Source organism: Poromitra crassiceps (assembly GCF_964638095.1).
Source record: "Poromitra crassiceps genome assembly, chromosome: 16".
NCBI classification, from domain to species: domain Eukaryota; kingdom Metazoa; phylum Chordata; class Actinopteri; order Beryciformes; family Melamphaidae; genus Poromitra; species Poromitra crassiceps.
Window position 1 is genome coordinate 32,355,554 of NC_139645.1, and position 24,240 is coordinate 32,379,793.

The following is a 24,240-nucleotide window of genomic DNA, read 5'->3' on the forward strand; positions in this document are numbered from 1 at the left end:
CTCCTGCTCCATCATCCCCTCACTCGAGAACAAGACCCTGAGATACGTGAACTCCTTCACTTGGAGTAAAGAACTCACTCCCTACCTGGAGGAGACAATCCACCAGTTTCCTGCTGAGAACCATGGCCTCAGATTTAGAGGTGTTGATCCTCATCCCAGCTGCTGTGACCTGATCCAGTGAAGTGCTGAAGGTCCCAGACTGATGATGTCATCAGGATCACATCGTCCACGAAAAGCAACGATGTGATCAGCCCACCAAACTTTAACTACAGTGTGTGTGTGTGTGTGTGTGTGTGTGTGTGTGTGTGTGTGTGTGTGTGTGTGTGTGTGTGTCTGTGTCTGTGTCTGTGTCTGTGTCTGTGTGTGTGTGTGTGCGCGTGTTCGTGTGTGTGTGCGTGTGTGTGTCTCTCAGGGAGCTGTTCAGGGCCCAGAAGAGTTTGCTGAAGGTTTCGTCATTGGAGTGCGGAGTCTGCTGGGTCACACTGTGGGTAAGGACATTTATACCTGTTGATGTTTCCAGTCTGTTTCTTCCTCCTGATCTGAAGAGCAGCCAGAAGCATCACTAAAGTATGTTTCCAGTCTGTTTCTCCCTCCTGCTCTGAAGAGCAGCCGCAAACATCACTAAAGTATGTTTCCAGTCTGTTTCTCCCTCCTGGTCTGAAGAGCAGCCAGAAGCATCACTAAAGTATGTTTCCAGTCTGTTTTTCCCTCCTGGTCTGAAGAGCAGCCGCAAACATCACTAAAGTATGTTTCCAGTCTGTTCCTGTCTGTAAAGTACAGACTCAGTCTCAGTCTGACCGCCTTGCTGTAGGAATCAAGAGCAACTGACACTTCATCTGCCTAGATTAAAAACATATATATTGCTGTATGAGTACTATGGATGAGTACTATAATACTACATTCATATTAAACCTATAGATATAAAAACAAGGCGTAGGACTTGACAAGTATTGTACTTCTTCCTACTCCTTTTCGGGCCTGATATGCAAAAGTAAATTGCTTGAGAATTTGCTGTATATGCTGTGAACTCTAATTGACTATTCTTGCTCGCCATTTTCTTGCCTATATTTATTTTATTCTTTATCTGTCTTTTGTTTTTCACCATGTTGGAAATAAATCTAATCTAATCTAAAGTACATACAGACCTTCTGCCCGAATGTAATCTATTACTTTCACACACAGATCCCACAATATTGCCGTGGAAATATATGCTTGACCCTCCCCGAACAAATGTTATAGCCGACTATTTTCACTTGTGAAACAATGTTCAGTGTCAATAAAATCATAGGCAGCGCGCGGGCATCTGCATTATGGGACAAAATTTAGGCAAAGCACATAAACAGCTCAACTTGCACTATGAGGTAAGAAAGGCCACATCTAACCATCAAATCAACTATTAAGTTAGGATGCATAATTAAGACCCAAATTATTACAATTATCACCGGTATGGCCAAATCGCATCCACAACAAAACAACTACCGTAGATTTAAAAATGTTCTTTTCTCCACAGATACTCCCATAGATTCTGGTTTACAACATGTTTTCTCTAAGTGTGTTGTTGCTGTGGCATTGTTATTGCCCGCTGGTATGCTGGTAGGCTGCAGATGTGTTCCATAACACTCAGAATAGGCTACTGTCTTATTGTGAAGTTGCCGAGCGTGACAGCAATATACATGTTTTACAGCAATATACACGTGTTTAAAGCAATATACATGTTTTACAGCAATATACAAGTTCATATTCTCTGACTAGTCGATGCTCCAAGCCGGCAGGCAGCACTCTTGCCTCGGCTTGGAAATGGTAGTACGCAGGGAAGCGGCCATTTGCCCAGTTCTCTGCGGATCCCACTCGCGTAGGTGCAGAACAGGCAGAATCCCACTCCGTTTGGGGGCAGAACACGCCATACAAGCACCAGGATTGGCTAACGTCACCTCAAAACCAGTTTCCTTGTGTAACCGGCTTAGGAACTTAACTCCCTGTGTCTGTAAGTGTTGCTGTATGCTACTGTATAAGCAAGCGTTGCCAGTGTTGTCTGTTTTAACTGAAGCATCTGTCCACCAGGTGGTGCTGCAGGAATGGTGTCCAGGATCACGGGCTCGGTGGGGAAGGGCCTGGCAGCCATCACCATGGACAAGGAGTACCAGCAGAAACGGCGGGAGGAGATGAACCGGCCGCCCAAAGACTTTGGAGAGAGTCTGGCTAAAGGAGGAAAAGGCTTTCTGAAGGTATGCTTCTGCTCAGGATGTGTTTTCACACCTGAAAGTCCAAAACCAAGGTTCACTCTGTTTTGTTACTTCGGGCCTGTCTGATTCTCAAGTGAACGAGCAATATAGGTGGCATTTCTAGGTAAGAAGTTGTAATTAGGCTGTCTGAAACCAGTTTGATACATAAGTTCACTGAATTTGCAACCTTTCTAGGTACCTGGTTATGGATAATTTCCGAGGAACCATACCATGCACACTTTGGTGGGTTAGGGTATCCCATGATACCTTGCGACCCTTACAACCGACGAAGAAGAACGAAGCGAGCCCCTAATGGCGACGCCCACAAATCCGACCGCATCAGAAAAAAGTGAAACAATGTTGGCTAAATAACAAACATATTTCACTTTCTTTTCATTTTTATTCTAGAATAGTCAATAACGTCAGCCTTTACTTAAATTTAGTGCAGTCAGATGTTTGTACAGTGTCAGGAAAGTCACTTTTGAACAATAGTAGGAAGCATCTTACCTGACGGTGTTCTGGACAGCAGCCGCTAGTTAGGTTGCTAATATAACTAACGTTAGAGAACTCGCTCCGCCCGCCCCAAAGCAGGACTACACAGCCAGGATGATAGCACCATTGCAAACCTTCAAGTGTAAGTGGAGTTCGTTTTAACTGTGCTTTATTAAATGATAAGCTGTCATTACTTCCCATTTGTAGCGTTTGTAACATTTTCGTTCGCTGGGTTTTACGCTTTTAATTTGAAGGTGGAAAGGGGAAATGGTGTATTCGTAGATTGAATTGACACTGGTCTGTCAATTCTATCAGTTCATATGTACCATTTCCCTTTTTCGCCTTCAAATTAAAAGTGTTCACGGTAGCCTGTGAAGCCTCGACCTTTCTGGATTATAAAAGTAGTATAACGTTAGAGAAAACAGCCCCCAGCCTAGGGCTGGGTATCGTTCAAGATTTTTCGATATCGATACCGTTTCGATACTTGGATTTCGATACCGGTTCCTGAACGATACTTTTTTCGATACCAATTTTTTGAAAAATCCATTTGAACAAAAATAAAACTGCATTACACATTGAAATTATTTTACAAATCTTTAGTTTTCCCACCATCTTAAGTTTTACAGCAGAAAAAAATAAAACCTACTGTATTTAACATAACTTTAAGTTGTCTAAACTTATTGCCGTCCCTACAAAAAATATTGCAGTACTACAAAGGAAAGAAATGTAAAACAAATAAATCAGTGGAATAGTTTTCAGTGCAAAACAGAGAGTTGCAAATCAGTGTTTAATGCTCACTGATGCAACAGAACTCTATTCTTGTCCAAACTGATGAGATGGATCCACTTCATGCATGGAAGACTAGTTGAGCATTGACTAGCCTATCAATATAGCCAATGGCACAAAGTGAATATCATTTATATTCAACAAACTATCATGACATCAGCGTTTGTTAACGAGTTGCTAAAAATACATAATGGGTGATAACTGCCCGCTTGCACATAACGTTAACGCTAATTAATGAAACATCTAATGCTAGCGTTGCAGATCAGTGTTTAATGCTCACTGCTGCAACAGAACGTCATTCTTGTCCAATCTGACGAGACAGCTCCACTTCATGCATTCACTTACTAGCCTATCAATATAAATGAATCGCATTTACATTCAACAAACTATCATGACATCAGCGTTTGTTAACGAGTTGCTAAAAATACACAATGCCCGCTTGCGCATAACGTTACGGCGGCAATTAATTAAACGATCTAATGCTAGCGACAACTCACAGCCAGATGCATGGATTTGTCAGACTGAGGGATCTGATAACCACTAACATCAACAACAATTTGCGGTAAGCTGACCCACCTCGAGATTATTTCTCTTGTCTGTGGAAACCAGTCCTTGTTGTTTCTGTTTCTTTCCCTGCATTTCATCATCTTCGCCATATGGTACTCCTGGATAGGAGTAGCTTGAGTGGCTAACTTATTGTATACTATATCCGCACCGCACGCCTGGCTCACAACAAACACACCGGCTAAAGTGGGTGTAACGTTTCTTGCATGCCTCTACATGACAGCCAATCACCAGCCGTATTAGAGCGCGGTGTGCAAGCATGTCGCATGCTTATAGGCTCAATGACGCTGTTTTGTTTTGGTATCGAAAATTGGTATCGTTTGACAAGGGAGGCTTCGATACCCCTTAGTATCGATGCTTTCATTTCGGTGCCAAGTAAGTATCGAAACTCGATACCCAGCCCTACCCCAGCCATGCAGTTTTATACAAATTTATTGCCAAATGCTTTGAGATTCAACTTGATCAATCTTGGTCAGAAAAAATCTTGTATATTCAATGGAAACAGCACCAGTGTGACCTGTCACATGCAATGCTACCTTCAAGCATGAGGACGTCTGAAACTAGTTATTTTTCATCCACCTATATTAAAATTAGTTACCTAATTAATCAAGTATCTAGTTAGGTAGCTAGGTGATAGGAGCTCACTTGAGTTACAGACAGACCCATTGTGTTTATGTAACCTGCGTTGTGTTGACATGTTAAGGCACACATGGGCAAAATACGGCCCGCGGGCCTCGAGTGCCACCTGTGTGGCCCGCGATCGAATTGCAAAAAAAATAAATTACAGTGCACCTGAACGCAACATGCAAGATACCAAGTGTCCAAATGTTCATGTCATTCTGGCCAATACTCCACTTCTGTTATAGCATTTCAGTCTGGAATATGGAATATCTTTCAATAATCTTTATGACTAAAAGGCTACATTGAAGTAGAAATGTAAATAATTAACTCATTGGTTTGGGATTTCTTTAGCTTCAAGAGTGCATTTTTGTTCTTGTGTGACCCTCAACACAGGCTTTGAGAATCCCGGGCCACTTACTGATACTTATGCTTGAATTAACCCACTCATATTCTGGTTTATTTCAAGAAAAACATTTCGGCTAGTGGAAATTATAGTTGGCTGGTAACTTTAAAATCTAGCAGCCATATTGGCAGGTGGTCAAAAAAAGTTAATTTCAAGCACTGAAGAAGGAGAGCGGGTGGTGACATAGGAGTGAGTGAGAAAAGGATAAAATATTGGTGGTTAAGACTGAATAATGACATCACAACTCTTAATTTAAAATTAGTTATTCCTCTAAACCTGGCTTCAAATGCACCAAATTTTTCGTGCTGGCGCTGTTCGGCCCTCAGCAAAACCTGGTAGCGAGGACATTTTTTGTGGCCCTCTCTATCATCAAAGCTGCCCATCCATGGGTTACGGCATGACAATATTTGTTCGGCCCCCGGCAACAATCTGGGTTTCTCATGTGGCCCCCCATGAAAAATAGTTGCTCATATGTGTTATATATGAGCCCTTATCATTTTAGTGATACTGTGTTAAGGGCTTGCACAGGGGTGGAGCGGGATTCGATCCGCCGACCTCCCGCGTCCAAAGCAGCTGACTGAAGCTCAGTGAAATGTACTTTGTGTGACTGTGGATAAAGTTTCAGTGAGCTTCAGTCAGCTCGTACATACAGCAGCGTGACCCCATTGACCTTGCATTGGTTTTTGGCAGTTTGAAAAAGTAGAGGTAAAATGAACAGAGTTCTCTCAGGAGATCGCTGATGTCAGCAATCTCCAACCAATCATAATTAGATATGGGCATGCAGCATGGACATAAACACTGAGGGGTTGTTGTGTCCATGGTGTTTGCACCTGGTTTTATAATAGCTGTGAAAGTTTTTTAGACTCATTTGGGTGAGTAATTAATGTGATCAGCTGTGATATCCTATAAAAAAGAGAGATATTTGAGAGTGGATTGCCAGAGGCTTTAACCATTAAGTCTGATGCATTGGTTCACTTCACACACAGAGATAATTGGCTGTGTTTGCTGATTGGTCTCAAACTCACCGCCTCTCGTCTCCCCGCAGGGCATGGTGGGCGGAGTCACAGGCATCATCACCAAACCAGTGGAGGGTAAGTTTCCTCACGACACACTGAGCTGGAGGGTCTGCTCAACTGACCTGCTGATGGGTGAGCGCGAAGCGTGCTAGATATGAGCACACAACCTAGAAATGACCATGCGCAATATTTCTAGTAGACTCTATAGTTTACTCTATAGAGTTGACTGGGTGAGTGCAGGGTGTTTGTGATGGTGATGAGTTGACTGAGTGAGTGCTGTGTGTTTGTGATGGTGATGAGTTGACTGATTGAGTGCAGGGTGTTTGTGAAGTTGATGAGTTGACTGAGTGAGTGCTGTGTGTTTGTGATGGTGATGAGTTGACTGAGTGAGTGCAGGGTGTTTGTGATGGTGATGAGTTGACTGAGTGAGTGCAGGGTGTTTGTGATGGTGATGAGTTGACTGGGTGAGTGCAGGGTGTTTGTGATGGTGATGAGTTGACTGAGTGAGTGCAGGGTGTTTGTGATGGTGATGAGTTGACTGGGTGAGTGCAGGGTGTTTGTGATGGTGATGAGTTGACTGAGTGAGTGCAGGGTGTTTGTGATGGTGATGAGTTGACTGAGTGAGTGCAGGGTGTTTGTGATGGTGATGAGTTGACTGGGTGAGTGCAGGGTGTTTGTGATGGTGATGAGTTGACTGGGTGAGTGCAGGGTGTTTGTGATGGTGATGAGTTGACTGAGTGAGTGCAGGGTGTTTGTGATGGTGATGAGTTGACTGAGTGAGTGCAGGGTGTTTGTGATGGTGATGAGTTGACTGATTGAGTGCAGGGTGTTTGTGATGGTGATTAGTTGACTGGGTGAGTGCAGGGTGTTTGTGATGGTGATGAGTTGACTGGGTGAGTGCAGGGTGTTTGTGATGGTGATTAGTTGACTGAGTGAGTGCAGGGTGTTTGTGATGGTGATGACTTGACTGGGTGAGTGCAGGGTGTTTGTGATGGTGATGAGTTGACTGGGTGAGTGCAGGGTGTTTGTGAAGGTGATGAATTGACTGGGTGAGTGCAGGGTGTTTGTGAAGGTGATGAGTTGACTGAGTGAGTGCAGGGTGTTTGTGATGGTGATGAGTTGACTGGGTGAGTGCAGGGTGTTTGTGATGGTGATGAGTTGACTGGGTGAGTGCAGGGTGTTTGTGATGGTGATGAGTTGACTGAGTGAGTGCAGGGTGTTTGTGATGGTGATGAGTTGACTGATTGAGTGCTGTGTGGCTGCAGGGGCGAAGAAGGAAGGAGCGGCCGGCTTCTTTAAGGGCATCGGGAAGGGTCTGGTGGGGGTGGTGGCCCGGCCCACTGGCGGCATCGTGGACATGGCCAGCTCCACCTTCCAGGGCATCCAGAGGTACGAAACAAGCGCTCCTTAAGACTTCCTTTACTTCAGTTAATGTGTCATTTTAATTTCTGTGTTTTGGTGGTAATACCGTATTTCCTCTAATATTGGCCCCTGACCTTTATTTACCCCAACTTCAACTACTGTTTTTTTAGAAGCAGGCTTATATTAGAGACAGACATCGGGAGAGACCATAGAACATTCCACTCGGACCAAAACTTTAAAAAACGACATTGAAAAAATATTTTCTACACGCTTATATTAGAGACAGTTGTAGAAGAGTAGAGTGCACGCACATCCAAGACTATTTCAACAGGTGCTGGAAAAAATACGCGTATAGAAAAAGAAAAGGAAATCCGCAGTTTTTTAAGCTCCCATGGTGAGTTTTTTAATTACAAAAAAGCAACGTTTCGACCCTCACGGGTCTTCATCAGGCAGTACAGACAACAATCGTTGCTTTTTTGTAATTAAAAAACTCACTGTGGGGGCTTAAAAAACAGTGTGCGGATTTCCTTTTCTTTTTTTATATTAGAGACAGACCATAGAACATTCCACTCGGACCAAAACTTAAAAAAACTACATTGAAAAAATATTTTCTTTAAATCCGCAATTCTTTTACGTTTTGGTCTGAGTGAAATGTTATGTGGTCTCTCCTGTTTCTAAATATATCTGTACCGTTTGGTTTGAACAAGTAAAACAATTTTTATAAGCATTTTACGAAATGTCTAAGGGAAAATAAATGGCAGATGAAAATCTCTGGTACAGTGCTGAAGCAGGAAGTAGGCAGTCACTTTGCCTCTATATCATCGTGTCCTGCGCTCACGTACGTGCACGAGTGTTGCAGCAGGGGGTATGGTAGTCCGTACACAGTTTTTATCGTACGTTGGCTTGATAAATGAGGGCTCAGGAGTTTACTGTATTCACTGTTGTTTTTTTCCTTTGTTTTTTACCCGGCCTGTGTTTGGGGCCGGCCAGTATCAGTGACCAGGCTTTTAATCGACTATTAGAGGAAATATGGTATTTAAATATTTTTGCACAGTGTTTTGTGTGAATTTCTTTAAATCCATCTTCTTTAACATAGCAACGCGGTGCTCATTCTGTTTGTTGTATTTTGTGTTGAACATGTCATGTAGTGTAACGTGCTAACCATGTTGTCTCCTCTGTTCTGATTCTTGTGCGCTGTCTAATTTTGACATTCTGCTTGTGTTTTTTTGTCTCATAAGTTAATGCCTGGGACTTTTTTTGTTTGTTTGTTGTTGTTGTTTTGTTGTTGTGTGAGTATTTGAAGGAATGTCCGCTCATTCATAGCTACTGCTATTAAAGCAGCGCTCCTTAATCACTAAACACACAGAGGAAACACTGCTGTGCCAGCAGGAAAATGCACAGCTCCTCAGTTCAGTATCAAAATAAAAGCCCTAAAGATTGAGATCAGCTTTAAAATGCATTTCATATTGAGGTTAAACTAGGGCTGCACCATAAGCAAAAACAGAAAACGTATTGCTCTTATATTGACAGGTATTGTCATTGGATATTAATCAATACTATTGGAATGCAATTTCTTTGCATTTTCACTGAAATATATAAATGATGATGGGATTTTTACTGAGGTCTGTACCCAACAAGCATGTTCCCTTGCCTCTGGAGAATATGATTTGTAGGCCATGGTATCAGTGGCGTGTCCAGGCCATTTTGACTGGGGTGGCCCAGGTGGGGCACAGACTCAAGCACGGGTGGCACTGAGTGCGGCATTTAGGAAGGATGTAGACAGGTTTTCCCTCGCCAAAATTTAGCCTAAATCTGGGGCGATATTTACCCCCCTTGCCAACAAACTAGAATGACATGCTTCGTAGTAATGGACGCCTTAGGTCTTCTAGTTTAATATGATGCCAGTATCTTTACATACTGACTGAAATACAGTCATGTCGGCCACAGATGCCAGCACCCTCAGGATTTTGAGGTGGCCAATTAAATTTCAGGGGTGGCCAGTGCCACTACCTAGAAACGCTCCTCCAGGGTATCTCTGTCTGTAGCACCACAATGCTTCATTTAATAGTATGTTGTGACACCCTACCTTTATCAAATGGCAACTATTCCTGCGATTTGGATATCGATTTGATTAATTGTGCAGCCCTCGTTTACCTGTATGTCAGATTGAGGAGAGCAGCTTTAAACTGTATGTCAGACTGCAGTTTTGCTAGGAAGCGTGCTGGCATGAGGTGTTTTTCCCCCGCAGGTCGCAGACAAGACAGGTAAGTGTCTGCATTGTGTAGAACCTGAAGGACTTCCATTCATCGTGTGTTTCCATACTGAACCACTACTGTGCTCAGTGAGCGGCCAGAGAGAAGTGACTGGATTAACACTCCACCTTCACACACACCTCTCCTCTCCATCACTCTAACGCTGCCAGTAACCCCGCCCTCACACACACCTGTCCATCACTCTAACGCTGCCAGTAACCCCGCCCTCACACACACCTGTCCATCACCCTAACGCTGCCAGTAACCCCGCCCTCACACACACCTGTCCATCACCCTAACGCTGCCAGTAACCCCGCCCTCACACACACCTGTCCATCACCCTAACGCTGCCAGTAACCCCGCCCTCACACACACCTCTCCATCACTCTAACGCTGCCAGTAACCCCGCCCCCCTGAGTAACCCCGCCCCCCTTGCCATGCTGCAGCATTGTGAGTTGAACAGACCCGACCTGAGGAAAGAGCCGACAGTACCGCTCCTTCACTACAGACACAGCGTGCGTTCAGACGCCTTCTGCACATTAGCATGTTTGAGTTCGCTCCTTCTCATCGTTTTCAGCATGTTGACAGGATCAGCGCTCTCCTTTGCCAAAGTGATGCATCTCACATTTTTACAAGCTCTCTGTATTTGAAACGGAAACGGAATTGTATCGAATTTCGGACACTTGCGTAATTTCCAGTGTTTACCAACATTGTCATACAGAGTTCTCAGCTGAAAGATAATTTACACAAGTTCTTACACATTTATTAATAACAATAACAATAATAAGAATTGATTGGATTTATATAGCGCCTTTCTAGACACTCAAAATGCTTCACATATCAGGGGGAGGGATGGGAGGGAACTCAACTCATCCACCACCAATGAGTAACACCCACCCTGCCTAGGTCTCAAATTTCATAAGTATCTATAGCCTACACATTTAAGAATATCAAACACTAACTTATGAACTTAGTCACGGACAACATCCCACATTGAGCGACAGTGGAGAGATTCGGTATTGGCTGGTAAATGTATGGAAAAATAAGACTTTTGAGTACATAGCCTGCACTTCTTAAAAGTATCTGTAACATTGTAAAGGTAGAGGAAGGGTTGATTAATATTAAGTATATGAATACACAACACAGTGGAAAATAAGTGTCCGGAATTGGATATGAATTTTGAATCTTCATAATAAATGTGCTATCATCCAATTGTAGAGACTGGAAGAAAATCAAGGTCAAAGCGATATTAAACTTTACAATAGATAGATTGAGGATTGTTAATTTCTGACACACTTAAAGAGCATGGGGCAGGTTAGAGACCCCAATCAGTCAATGTGTAGGTGAATTATGGAGGAACTTGATTTTCACATTAAGACACTTACATATACACTACAGTGACTTCTGGGGTCGTTTTATTTTTTGAACTTTTATTTTGACATCTTGGACCCCAAAACTCTGACGTCAGAGTAGGGAGTCGCCAGGCATGCCCGTCTGTCCCTCTGTCTGTCATCACTTAGGTCAGGGCTGTCAGTCACACACTATGGATGCTAACGCCGGTTTTCAGGAGGAAGAGGAGGTAGCAAATGTTTATGCACATGCATGTGATGGGCCTCAGGCTAATTTTGACAGTGAAAGAGAGCAGGAACAGCCCACAACGGACCGCGGAGAGAGAGTTGTGAAGGAGCTGAAAGCAGCGGAGGCGGGCCGAGGTGCGGACTGTAATTTGACACACACACAAGCGAGCGGAGGCGGGCCGAGGTGCGGACTGTAATTCGATACACACACACGCACGCACGCACACACACACACACACACACACACACTGAGAGAGAGAGAGAGGGGGGGACTGACGGAGGGCGGCGGCCCCTCCACTCGCTCTTTCCCCTCCCTCCCTCCCGGAGCGAGTGAGAGAGACGAAAAAGAGAGAGATAGAGAGCGTGTCACCGCGCAGACAGCAGGTACACACACACACACACACACACACACACACCGAGTGAGAGAGAGAGAGAGAGCGAGTGAGAGAGAGAGAGAGAGAGAGATAGAAAGAGTGTCACGCAGACAGGCAGCAGCAGCAGAGTGGAGCTGACTTGTTATCTGCATGCAGGAACCTGGCGACACCCGACCCAAAACTCACTGACAACGACTTACTACAGGCAGCTACTGACTAAACTACTAACTATATACTAAAAACTAACTAGTGATTAACCTACCAACTGACCGACCGATTAATTGGCTGACTGATTGACTTTTGACTAGCGTAGGCCTACGTACCTGACTAGCTGCCCTGAAATGCGACTGACCATGAAATTGACGACATTGAGAGGGGAGAGATAGACACGCACGCACGCGAGAGCCACTCCCCACTCTGACGTAGCAGGCTTTTTCTTGTCACAATAAAAGTCTGTTATTTCCTTCTGAAAAAGGAAGGTGTTTTTCTCCATATTTTTTTTCAAACTTTTTTTTTTTTTTTTTTAATGATGCATTTACTTTTCAAATATACATAGGGACAAGGTTAAGTATACATTTAGCAAAGGAATTACCCTGCTCCATGCTCTTTAAGTGAAAACTGTACACTGTAAAATATATTTGGTATATGATTGTGTTTTGTTTTGGTCATATGCTATCTGGAATTGGATGCCGTGCATCGTCCAATAAAAAATAAGCATGAGTAACGGCAAAACAAACATGGAAGATGAGCTTGTGCTTCCATTTCAATGATCATCATGACATGAATGTAAAAAAAACAAGGCAATGGGGGCTAGCTGTGTGTTTATGATTTCAGCAATAAGGTAGTTTTTAAGAACTTGTAAACACTGAACAGTGTCTGCAAGCTAGGCTAATGCTAGCTAAATGCTAGCAAAGTTAAACCTCAAACGCATCTCAATTGTTTGCAGTGCGCTTTGCTTTGTAAACATGTGCAAAAGGTGTCATCTGAACGCACCCACACCTGTATATACTTCCTAAACATTTCAAATGTATGAATCATGTAGACTCTAATGAAAAGAAAAGCTTTGTCTTAAAGTCACATAGAACACCAAACATTCATCCAAGCCCTGCCTCCTCTCTCCTCGTCTGTTCTCTCCTCAGAGATTGGCTGACTGACTGAATGAGCGCATGGCACGGCCATGCTGAGTTTGGAGTGCTTCTTCTACCACAACTTGTTGACCAATCAGAACATATCTAAATAGTAACACACTTTTTGTCCACCAGTCATAGTGCCAAGTTCATTCCAAAGTTCACTTCAGCAACTTCACAACAACTCATTCAATACAGTTAAAGTGCAGAGCTGAAGCTGAAGTTTTTTCTCTATAAAATACATTTAACCTCTAACAGTGATTTTGCAAAGTACCAAAGGCATGTTGAAGATGAAAAATGGCAGCTTGTGTAGAATGTGAAAAGCAATAAAGAATAGTGTCATCTGCATAGAGGTTGACATCTCAGGCTCTCGAAGACGTTGCAACAGCATCAATCAATCAATCAATCAATCAATCAGTTTAATACATGTCCCAGAAGGGCACTTTGGTTCACATCAGGCAGTAGTGGATTTATAGGAAGACATTTAGGTGTGAGGAGGTTTAGGTTAATTTCCTTAAAACATTACTCTTGCCTATTGCAGCTTTGAAGTTAGATTTTAGGCAACATTATATAGTTGATTAATGCAGGTGTCAGTTTGATTAAAAACCCAATCAGTACCTTCAGCTGTTTGTGGAGCTAAATCAGACAGTAGGTCTGGATCATGTCTCTTAACCCTGAAAGACCAAGACCGCCGCCCACGGCTAAAATAGATATTGTTCTAAAATCTTCTGACCTGCTAATCATGCTTTAAAAAGTCAGGTAAAGTTCAGCAGGTAAAAGTTAATCAGCTTTTCAGTGGTATCACATATGTCACCTTTTCATGCACCCACACACTCACCTCACGTCACCCCAAAAGACACCCCCCTGCCCCCCATCACCCCCCTCCCCATCCCCCCGCCTCCACAGTACTGGAGACCCATCCGTCATGTAATCTGCATCCTTTACTGTGACCACTCGCTGGATTCTGGATAACCTGATGAACTTACTGTTCCATGCTTTCACTGTAGAGGTAACATAAGGTGAGATGTTCCAGCAAACATTTGACTGCAACTCGCCCGTTTTGGCCTTCACATAGTTTGCTTTGTTTGAGTTTGGTCCCTCTGAGTTGGAGAATGCGGCTGCTTGTGGCACCTCGCTCAGCGCTGCCTGGTGGCTGCTTGTGGCACCTCGCTCAGCGCTGCCTGGTGGCTGCTTGTGGCACCTCGCTCAGCGCTCCCTGGTGGCTGCTTGTGGCACCTCGCTCAGCGCTGCCTGCACGCTCTGACAAAGCATCTTCCTTTGCAAAGAGATGTTCTGCATCGGTTGCTTCATGTTCTCTCTGAATGTCAATCCAGACCTGCTTGTCAAACGTCCTCATGAGCTTGTGATTATTATAGCTAATAACTAACGCATAATTAATGCATTGTGGTCCTTAGTGAGTTCCCATGGTAACTTACTGTAGATGTTTGTAACCTGTTACAAAATCCATTGTATATAAAAAAATATATAAATAACCGCCTTGTAGTTGTATGCCTCCATCAACAAGTCAAGTTGCAGTTAACATGTCTGTCCAGATGACTAAAATATACTGTATATGTCACAGTGAAGTTGAGCTTTGAACTTAAAATGTCATCATTTCATCCTATTAGACATTTGGGTGAAATTTTGCCATAATTAGCTGAGTTATGACCAAAAGGGGTCTTTTGTGAGGTCACAGTGACCTTGACCTTTGACCACTAAATTGTAACCAGTTCATCCTTGAGTCCAAGTGGATGTTTGTGCCAAATGTGCAAAATTCCCTCAAGGTGTTCCTGAGATATCACGTTCACGAGAATGGATGGATCCCGAAAGCAGCATCACGCAGCTGGCAGCAGTGTGAAGGCAGAAATCTGGGCAGAAAACTGTCGAGCTGATTTGCTAAATCCCCAAATTCTCCAGTCACTTTCCTTATTTAAAGGACTTTGTTCATTTCCAACCAGCTTCGTATCATTACAGTGTGGCTAGTATTATGCAGATAAACATTGTTTACCTTCTCTGCATGTTTCCTGCACCGAGAAGATCTCCGTTCATCTGCCTGCAGAAACTCCGCCCCTGCCAGTTGGTATGGCTCATTAACGCTCGTTAAGGCTCTCCATGTGATTCTCCAGTGGATGAACGCATACAGAAAAAAGACTAATAACAAATCTGTAGTTCAAACAACAGCCCTCGAGCAGAACATCTGTTCACCTCCGTGCCTGAGAATGAAGATGGAGGGAAGTTACATATTGTTCATCTACGTAAACCCACATTGTAACGATACAAAGCTGGTTGAAAATTGGCAAAGTCCTCCTTTAAGTTGCCAGCCAGATCTTTAAAGCAGAGTAGAAAACTGCCTGCTCGTAGGCTCCACCATCAAACTGAGGGCAGAGCCACTGTCATTAGGCTGACATACGTGTGTGTGTGTGTGTGTGTGTGTGCGTGCGTGTGTGTGCGTGTGTGTGTGGTCAGGGCGGCGGAGTCGACAGAGGAAGTGACCAAGCTGCGGCCGGTCAGGCTGATCAGGGAGGACGGCGTCATCAGACCGTACAACCAGACCGAGTCGCAGGGCTTCGACCTGTTCCAGGTGAGTTAACTGTAACCCTTAAGGGGGCATGTCTGTAAAGGTGAGACTTGTGGGTACCCATAGAACCCATTTTCATTCAGATATCTTGAGGTCAGAGGTCAAGGAACCCCTTTGAAAATGGCCATGCCAGTTCTTCTTTGCGAAACTTAGCCTAACTTTAGAGCATTATTTAGCCCCTTCCTGACAACATGTCATGACCATTGGATGCCCTGACAGGTCTTCTAGTTTCAGATGAGAGCAGTATCTTCACTGTGGCTTTAAACCTGAGCTCTCTACAGCCTCTGAAACACACGAGGAGAAGAAGATGATTTATTCAAGGGTTGTAGTGCTGCACACCATGTGTGACACAAACTCTGTGATGTTACATCTGTGATTCCACAATGCAACTGATTAAACAACAAGTTCACTTTTATGCACAAAACATTTCTAAACGAGTGTGAAACCACACAGTACAGCTCGAGTCTGTTTTAATGGTGCTTTTCCACCACTGGCTCGACTCAACTCTACTCTACTTTGTTTTTACGTACAGGTACATACATTTATTACCTGGTAGTTTTTTTGGGGTAACAACTCCGTCGAGGTTCTAAGCGAGCTGAGGTGAGACCAAAAGCTGAGGTGAAAACACTGCAGACTGCTGATTGGAGAGAATTGTCATCATTGCGCGACACGAGATATCCTGCACAAAAACCTGCCATATTTAAATAGCCAGGCTACTGTAGCGGCTGCAATTCCTTTCCACTGACTACTTTTTTCTACCATAATCATACGACTTTTACTTAATAGCAAACCGCAAAACTACGCCGTGGTCAATTTGTCTGTTTCCTACTGTTAGCACTGTGCGTCTGTCTGTTTCCTGCTGTTATCTCTGTGCGTCTGTCTGTTTCCTACTGTTAGTGCTGTGTGTCTGTCTGTTTCCTGTCTGTCAGTGCTGTGTGTCTGTCTGTTTCCTGTCTGTCAGTGCTGTGTGTCTGTCTGTTTCCTGTCTGTCAGTGCTGTGCGTCTGTCTGTTTCCTGCTGTCAGCTGTGTGTCTGTCTGTTTCCTGTCTGTCAGTGCTGTGTGTCTGTCTGTTTCCTGTCTGTCAGTGCTGTGTGTCTGTCTGTTTCCTGTCTGTCAGTGCTGTGTGTCTGTCTGTTTCCTGTCTGTCAGTGCTGTGCGTCTGTCTGTTTCCTGCTGTCAGCACTGTGTGTCTGTCTGTTTCCTGTCTGTCAGTGCTGTGTGTCTGTCTGTTTCCTGTCTGTCAGTGCTGTGCGTCTGTCTGTTTCCTGCCGTCAGCTGTGTGTCTGTCTGTTTCCTGTCTGTCAGTGCTGTGTGTCTGTCTGTTTCCTGCCGTCAGCTGTGTGTCTGTCTGTTTCCTGTGTGTCAGCTGTGCGTCTGTCTGTTTCCTGTCTGTCAGTGCTGTGTGTCTGTCTGTTTCCTGTCTGTCAGTGCTGTGTGTCTGTCTGTTTCCTGTCTGTCAGTGCTGTGTGTCTGTCTGTTTCCTGTCTGTCAGTGCTGTGTGTCTGTCAGTTTGCAGCCTATAATCTCTTTCTTCTCTGTTTCTCTTCCATGCAGCATGATGAGGAATAGAAGGCTTCAGTTCTAAACTGTATTTCAAATCTTTTAATGCTGTTTGTGTCTCAGACCAGTCCTGTCTCAAAATGCTACCTGGATTGATTTAATCTGTATAAACGTGTGTGGCAGAGTTTTGCTTTTGTAAACTAATAAATGTATCTATCAATTATTGTGTAATTCAGGTTTCTTTGCATGCCAAAGTAAATATCTTGTCATTCGATACCTCAAAGCATTTTTTTAAATCAGTGGATAGATTTTTTTCTGTAACTTTTTTAATTAAACGTTTTTTTTTTTTTTTTACAATTATTTGTGAAGCACTCTAGGATGCTATGTTTAAAACCATTTATAATTTAGATTCTATCCAAAACTACAATGGCAGGTTGTGGAAAATATTTTACTATAAACACAGAAATGAATTAAGGTGTCTGCTGTAGAACGTAGCAATATTTTTGTAAAAGGTTTGTAGCATCACCTTTTAAACCATTGCTTTCATACTGTGTGTATATAAATATATATATATAACTATATAGCTGTGATCTTCATCCTGTGAACATGATGCAGTTTGTGAATTGCATATAAACTGATAGAACTTCATGCAACTGAGGCCTTCCTGTCCCTAGCATGACATCACTTAGCAGGACTCACTGTAGTATTTGTGCATTACTTTAACCCATTGATACCCGATGCAGCATTTGTGTGTGTATCCCTTTAAGACTTAAAGGGATAGACACACAAATGAGGGCTATACACGCAAATGCTGCATCAGGTATCAATGTGTTAACCCTTTGGTTGCCTTAAAGTCCACGGATGTAGACGTGTGTTTGTGTCCTTCAGTGTGAAGTGTGTGAAGTGTGTTCAAACCTGATGAATAAACAGATCTTCCTTATTCATAGTTTTCACTTTGTCACTGTAACTTAGTGTTTCTCAGCAGGGGCAGTACTGCCCCCTAGCAGACGTTCGGAGAATGTCAGGCGGCACTGGAAGCAATATTTTTGAAAGGGGGGCGTTGAGGTAACCTCGCAAGCAAGCTGGATTCCCTCGTGAGATTTGCGAGAGAATGGTAATACCGCCTCCATCTGGCAATGTCAGGTTAGCGTTGAGGTGTCCGTGGGGAGCATTTGTTTAAGGCCAGTTTACGCCAAAGATTCGCAACGAGACGAGTTGAAACTTGCAACTACTACAGAAGAAATGTGGTCTGCCACATTCTAAAATCTGTATAGCTTCATGCTGCTTTCACAGGAACGGGACATCAGAGTATCAACTATAAAATGTCGCCAACATGGCGTTTATGTGTCAACTCAGGAAAATGGACGCTCACTTCCTGTTGAAAGCATTCATTTCTCCTGAGGATAATGCTGTGTCATCGCCATGGTTACAAATTTACAAGAGAGCTATTCCGCTGTCTGAATCTATTTTGAGGAGGTAGGAAGGAAGAGCACAACAACAAATGAGAGATAGCCTACATGAGGGTCCATCAGCAGAACTTTACAGACCAAAAATCTGCTTAAACGCATTAAAAGCACGTTTACTCTACATCCCCCAAGGCTCCAACTTACAACCTTAGCCACCAATGGCAAGTTGTGATCAAGTCGAGCAACTTGGGAAGTGAGAAAATCAGTGGAAGCTTCACACTATGACTTGGCCAACCACCAGGGTGCAGTCAGTGCTGTAGTGGTAAAAAAAAAAAAGTGGGTAAACTATACTTTTGAGGCAGCTTTCTCACGTGGCACCGGCAGTTTTATAACGGCGGATAAACTATAAGCTTCCGTGACCGATAGGCTATACAAGACAAAATATGAACAACTTAAATCTGAATAGCCCTATAAGGTATATCAGGGGGTTCCCCACATCCACATTTCTGAGTAGCCAGCCAGATAGGAAAAGTAGCTGGCTATGGGATGGGCCTTGGACTTTCAAGGGGGGGCCGGGGGAATTCTCCCCCGGAAGAAAATTTTATACATTTTAAAGTAAAATTCGTCAACCTGGTGCATTTGAGAGCAAAATGAAGAGGCTAAATCTATGAAGAACTACACACATCTCTAATGTGTTGTGACTTTACAAATAATTAGGCCTAAACAATCAATATAAAATGTATTTACACATTGTGCACAAATTGCATTCATTGTGACACATTTACAATAGTTAATATCCAGCCAGAATCATTGCAAATGGATGTTCAAAGTAACAGTATAGCATTCAGTTAATCAATGCCTAATGACAGCCAGAGCAGTGCAAATTAATAACATTAGCTTAATTGAGCTCAGCACATCAAGCTTCAGTCATTGCTACTTGACAACAATAATGTCAGGCATAATCTGACTAACTGCTTTAAAAGCAATTGACCATTTGCAACCTATATTGTTCGTTTTTTCGGGTTATTTGTGAAAAACTGACGAATCCATTCTGCTTCTTCTGCGTCAGAAATTGTCACGTTGTCTTAATTGCGTGAAGTGATTCAGTCCAGTGATTCAGTTGTAAAACGGTAGGCCTATATGATTTTCCCCACACACATTTTTAACCAACATACGTTCAGCTCACCATGAGCTGGTCTCCAAATGCGCGTCTCCAAATGCGCATTGCGCATCGCTGCCACAATGGCACCGCCACGTTGTTTGTCTGGGCAGGCAAGCGCAGCTCGAGAAAGGCACCAATGTGACCGGGGCCGTGTAGCCTACCTTTCCCGCGGAGCGATCCACAAGTAGTGGGCTACGTTCGCGGAGCTCCTGGTCAGTGCCATGTGTCATCTTGTTTCTTTTGGTGTGTGACGTACGTGCTTGCCGTGGTCTCCGCATCAACAGAGTTTCCTACTCGAACTTTTTAAAACTCGTGCAATAATAAGTGCATAAACGATTTAAAAATGTGAGTAAACTATCTTAAAAGGTGCCTAAACGCTGCAGAGCATTGAAAAAGGTACCTAAACGGCGTTTACGTGCGTTTAGCCACCACTACAACCCTGGGTGCAGTATAACCCTTGGTTCACACCAGGCGCTATGCAGAAGCAGCGCTTAACAGAAGCTGAGTGCCACGCTAAACCGCTCACACCAGAAGCACTCTTTTCCTCAGCGCCTCGCTCGGCTTCATGCCTGGCAGCTCAGGTGCAGTGCACTCCACGCTTGAAAAATAGAAATAGAAATAGAAGAATAGAAGGTGAAACTATCGCTTCAGCGTGGCTTCGGCGTATGGTGTGAACGAGGGCTAACAGCTGTCCATGCATTCACAGGCAGATTTCAAACTAGTGTCAAATATTCAGTATTCAAGACAAAATTCTGACAATTTGCATACTTCATCTATACAACATAAGAGATGTCTGTCATTTGTTTGTACACAGATTGATTGCTCCATAAATGGAAAAAGTGATGTTTAAAGATGCTCTATTTCCATTGACTGCAATAGTATACATGAGGGCAGAATATAAAATACTGTCAAAAATTCTGGAATTTTACACACTTCATCTACCGTGCTAGCAGAGTTTTATAAAAGAAAAGAAAAGTCATGAATGTTGGAGATTTATTTAGTGAGAATTTGTAGTCACTGTTTACAGTACCATCTTCAGTTCAACACTTTGCTGCACTGTGGACTCAATCTTTGATCATTCAAAAGATCTGGACGGGTCGTTCTTTAGAAGACGGTCTGAAGATACTTTCCCAAAAGTTTGGTATCAATTGAACAAAACATGTGGGAGGAGATAGGCAGTCTTACTCGGGCACGGAACAAAAACAATCATTCCCAGTGTGAAAACGCAGTAAATGAGGATAGAAATGAAATCATGGTAGATTGGTAGTGAGTGAGTGAGTGCGTGCACTCTGACATCCTGTGTGTGTGTGTGTGTGCGTGTGTGTGTGCGCGCGTGTGTGCGTGTAGCGGTCAGAGAAGCAGCTGGAGGGCGAGGTGTTCAGAGGTCACTGTGAGTACCCCGGACACAGAAAGACCAACATCATCGTCACCAACAGGTAGGAGACACTTTACGTAATGTAATACATTACTTTTAGTAACTCAGTAATATAACTTATTACCAATAGGGTTTCAGTAATATTATACCATAAGTTACAAATTGAGTTACTTTTAACTTAGTTACTTTTTTTATGAAAGGTTACTTCTTTTTTTTATGAAAGCACTGTCATTTCCTAATCAAAGTGTGTGTTTTTATGTAAATAACCACTATAGATGACAATAACAAAGGAAAAGGATAACATTTAGAATTTTGGATGGTTTACACTGACTTCAAGATGGTTGAAATAATTTTTCGGGATGTTCCCGGGCGACGATGTCATTCTGCTACTACTGTTATTACAGTGAAAGTAATGCAAAAGTTGTGTAATAAGTAACCAGTTACTCTCCACAGGCAGTAATATTGTAAAGTAACTTATTACTTTCAAATGAAAGTAACTAGTAATATGTAGTACGGTATATTACATTTAGAAAGTAACTTGCCCAACACTGTTGGCAAGGTTGAGCCAAAGCACTGCCAGTTCTCCCTTGCCTTCACAAGCGTCTCTGATGAGCTGGTTAACCACATCCAGGCATGTCTGCAGTGAGAAGCAGATACTCTGGCCGCCGTCTGGGTACTTAACTTAACTATGCTGAAGAATATTTCCCCCTCCGCCCAGAGCCATGAGATGGTTCTAAAACTGCTCAGTGGATTGTGAATTATATTCCTTCGGAATCCACATTCCCTCAGTACATCTCCACCGGTTCACCACCCTGCTCCTGTGTCAGATCACCCTCGAGATCTTCCACAGAACTATTTTATATCTCCGTCTAGGCGTCGACCCATGAACCCTTGAGTTTTGGGCTGGTTTGCTGTTGAAGTGTTGTTGTTTTTATTGTTGTCTGTCATAACTTTGTTGTTATTGTTGTTGTTTTCTGTCTGTCCCACAGGAGAGTTCTGTGTGTGAAGGAGATGGACTTTGTGGGACATTTCAGTAAGGAGTGGGAGTGTCTGTTTGAGAACTTCTACAGACCTCCGGCTGTGAGCGGGTCTGACCTGAAGATCTACTGCAAGGTACACACACAAACCCATACACACTGATCTGAGCTGCACATCATGTGCCCTGTCACTGTCCCAGCTGTAGATGTGAGTCGTGCTGCGCGAGCCTAAATGTTGAATGGCACAGACGCCCCTTTAGCCATTAGCTCACTGCCACAGCTTAATGTGTATCTTCAGTTAGAAAGGTAAATGTAATCATCTTACACGTGAATAGCAATCAGGCTGATGACTCACTAGCCAACTATAGCTTTAATGTTACCATGGCCATTTTATATTAATTCATCATGTTAGTGAGTTGGCTAGCTAACTGATGTAGCAAACAAACCCAGCATGTTTCACATCTGCCAAAGTGGTGATAAATATAATTCCATAACCGGATATTACTCTGTCTCCGATCATATATGTTCATCAATGTTAGCTAGCAGCAGCCAAAACCTAAAATGTTCTGTGTGTGACTCACATGGGGCAGTGACACACCAAGCCTCTGTCTGTCAGACACATAGAGTTTAACTTCTCTGTAACAATCCTGTCAGTTTGTCTTATTAGAATTGTCTTTTTCAGCGTTTCTATTGATTTCTGTTTGCTGTTTTATTCTGTCAGGAGCAACAGAAACTGAAAATCCCCAAGAGAGACGGACAGGAGCCAGTGAGGACCGTCCATCTGAAAGACCCCCCCGCTGCCCAGGTGTGTGTGCGTTAGCGGTGTCACCATTTCAATTCTAAATCGAAAATTGATCGAAATGGGTGTTCCAATTTCGATCATCGAAATCGAAACAAGCAAAATTGCAATTCTCCCTGTGTTTTTTTCTCTTTCTACCACCGCCTACTTGCATGCGTCTGAAGAAAAACAAAACAAAACAAACAACATTTTAATGAGGACACAGCGTAGATGCTAGTTAACGAGATGCTAGTTAACGAGCTCAGCGCTAGCCTGCAGCTACATGATGAAACCACAGAAGTGGGAAACCCTCCTGCTAGTGCCGTCGTCAGGGTCTTTCTTTCTGAGTTTTTTATGGCCCGAATATAATCTTTGTGTGTGTGTGTGTGTGTGTGTGTGTGTGTGTGTGTGTGTGTGTGTGTGTGTGTGTGTGTGTGTGTGTGTGTGTGCGCGCGCGTGTGTGCGTGTGTGCGTGTGTGTGTGTGTGTGTGTGTGTGCGTGCGTGTGTGTGTAGAAGCTGCAGGAGGTGATCTCGGACGCCCAGGTGGCACGGCAGCAGCACCAGATGTCGAGGCAGAAGTCTCAACGTTTCCTCAAAACCTCCAACAAGCCCTGAAGAACCAGAAGGATCGTACATATTCTATTATGTTCCATATCTTTACATTGGACCATTTTCATGGTGTGTCTCTGCCTCTTCATGTTTCTGCACTAAGATGTCAAGAGTTTTATTTGTGTTGTGACTGTTTGATTTGAAGAGATTTTCTATTTAGCTTCCTATGAAGATGACAGAGTCCTATAATCTGCTGCAGTCAGAGAACAGCGAGTCCAAACTGTTGAGTTGCTGTTTATGTTTACACAACGTGTAACAAAGCTGTTCTCCAAAATGAAAAAAATGATTGTCAACTTAATTTTCATAAGATGTATTGGGTTGTATTTAGCTTAGTCTCGCTGGCGAGCCTCCCCTCCCTCCCGTGAGAGGAGTCTGGCTGCATGCAAGAAGCTCTGTCATTGGCTCCGACCATGTCAATCAGAACGGCTTCCCTGTGTGTCGCTGAAAATGTCCCCTGCCGCAGCAATGAAAACAACAATGCTAACTAGTTAGCAAGCTAACGCCAGAAACCTACACGCTAGCTCGTTGCTACACACTGAAAATGGCAAGTTTTGACGAAGATTTGGATTGTTGGAAGCTATTTTCCAAGGGCACTGCCGCTAAGCACCACCCATCGCAATTCCACAATGGGGACCAGCGCTGCCAGACTCCTCTCACGGAAGGGAGGGGAGGCTTCCAGCGAGACTATTAGCTAAACTTGATTTTATGGGTAAATGTCTGAAAGCAATTGAACTTTGAAGGCTTAAAATATCAAGAGTTGAATATGAAATGTAACCTGGGTAATTTTCTATAAAGTCATTTTATTAATTCTGCTGCACCTGTGAGTCTTGGATGTTTCAGCTGCTCTTGCTTGGTGAGCATCTCTGTCAAAAAACAAGCTGCTGGGAAATATCGAGATAGATCCGAGGATTTTGAAGAAATAACTAAAGTAAATAATTTTGGCGAGATCTAAAAGCTGACAATTCTGTGTGTGTGTCTGAGAGTGAGTGAGTGAAAGAGACAGAAGGATTCATCACAAATACTTAAACAACATAATTCCTGCTTCAGCCACTCATTT

At 43.3% G+C, this 24,240-nt stretch overlaps 1 protein-coding gene across 1 annotated transcript in view; it reads left to right on the top strand.

The window, feature by feature from the left end:
• Positions 1-23,995, top strand: part of LOC310791594 (intermembrane lipid transfer protein VPS13C-like) — a gene marked incomplete at its 5' end in the record, with an annotated part of 130,999 nt that extends 107,004 nt beyond the window's left edge. Inside the window, 9 exons of the mRNA XM_083653261.1 lie at positions 413-488; positions 2,062-2,225; positions 6,134-6,179; positions 7,370-7,493; positions 15,263-15,377; positions 20,791-20,879; positions 21,808-21,931; positions 22,517-22,600; positions 23,088-23,995. Of these exons, the coding sequence (XP_083509387.1) occupies positions 413-488; positions 2,062-2,225; positions 6,134-6,179; positions 7,370-7,493; positions 15,263-15,377; positions 20,791-20,879; positions 21,808-21,931; positions 22,517-22,600; positions 23,088-23,189 (924 nt within the window). The 3' untranslated portion in view covers positions 23,190-23,995. The remainder of the gene's footprint in view (positions 1-412; positions 489-2,061; positions 2,226-6,133; positions 6,180-7,369; positions 7,494-15,262; positions 15,378-20,790; positions 20,880-21,807; positions 21,932-22,516; positions 22,601-23,087) is intronic.
• Between the last annotated feature and the right edge of the window lie 245 nt (positions 23,996-24,240).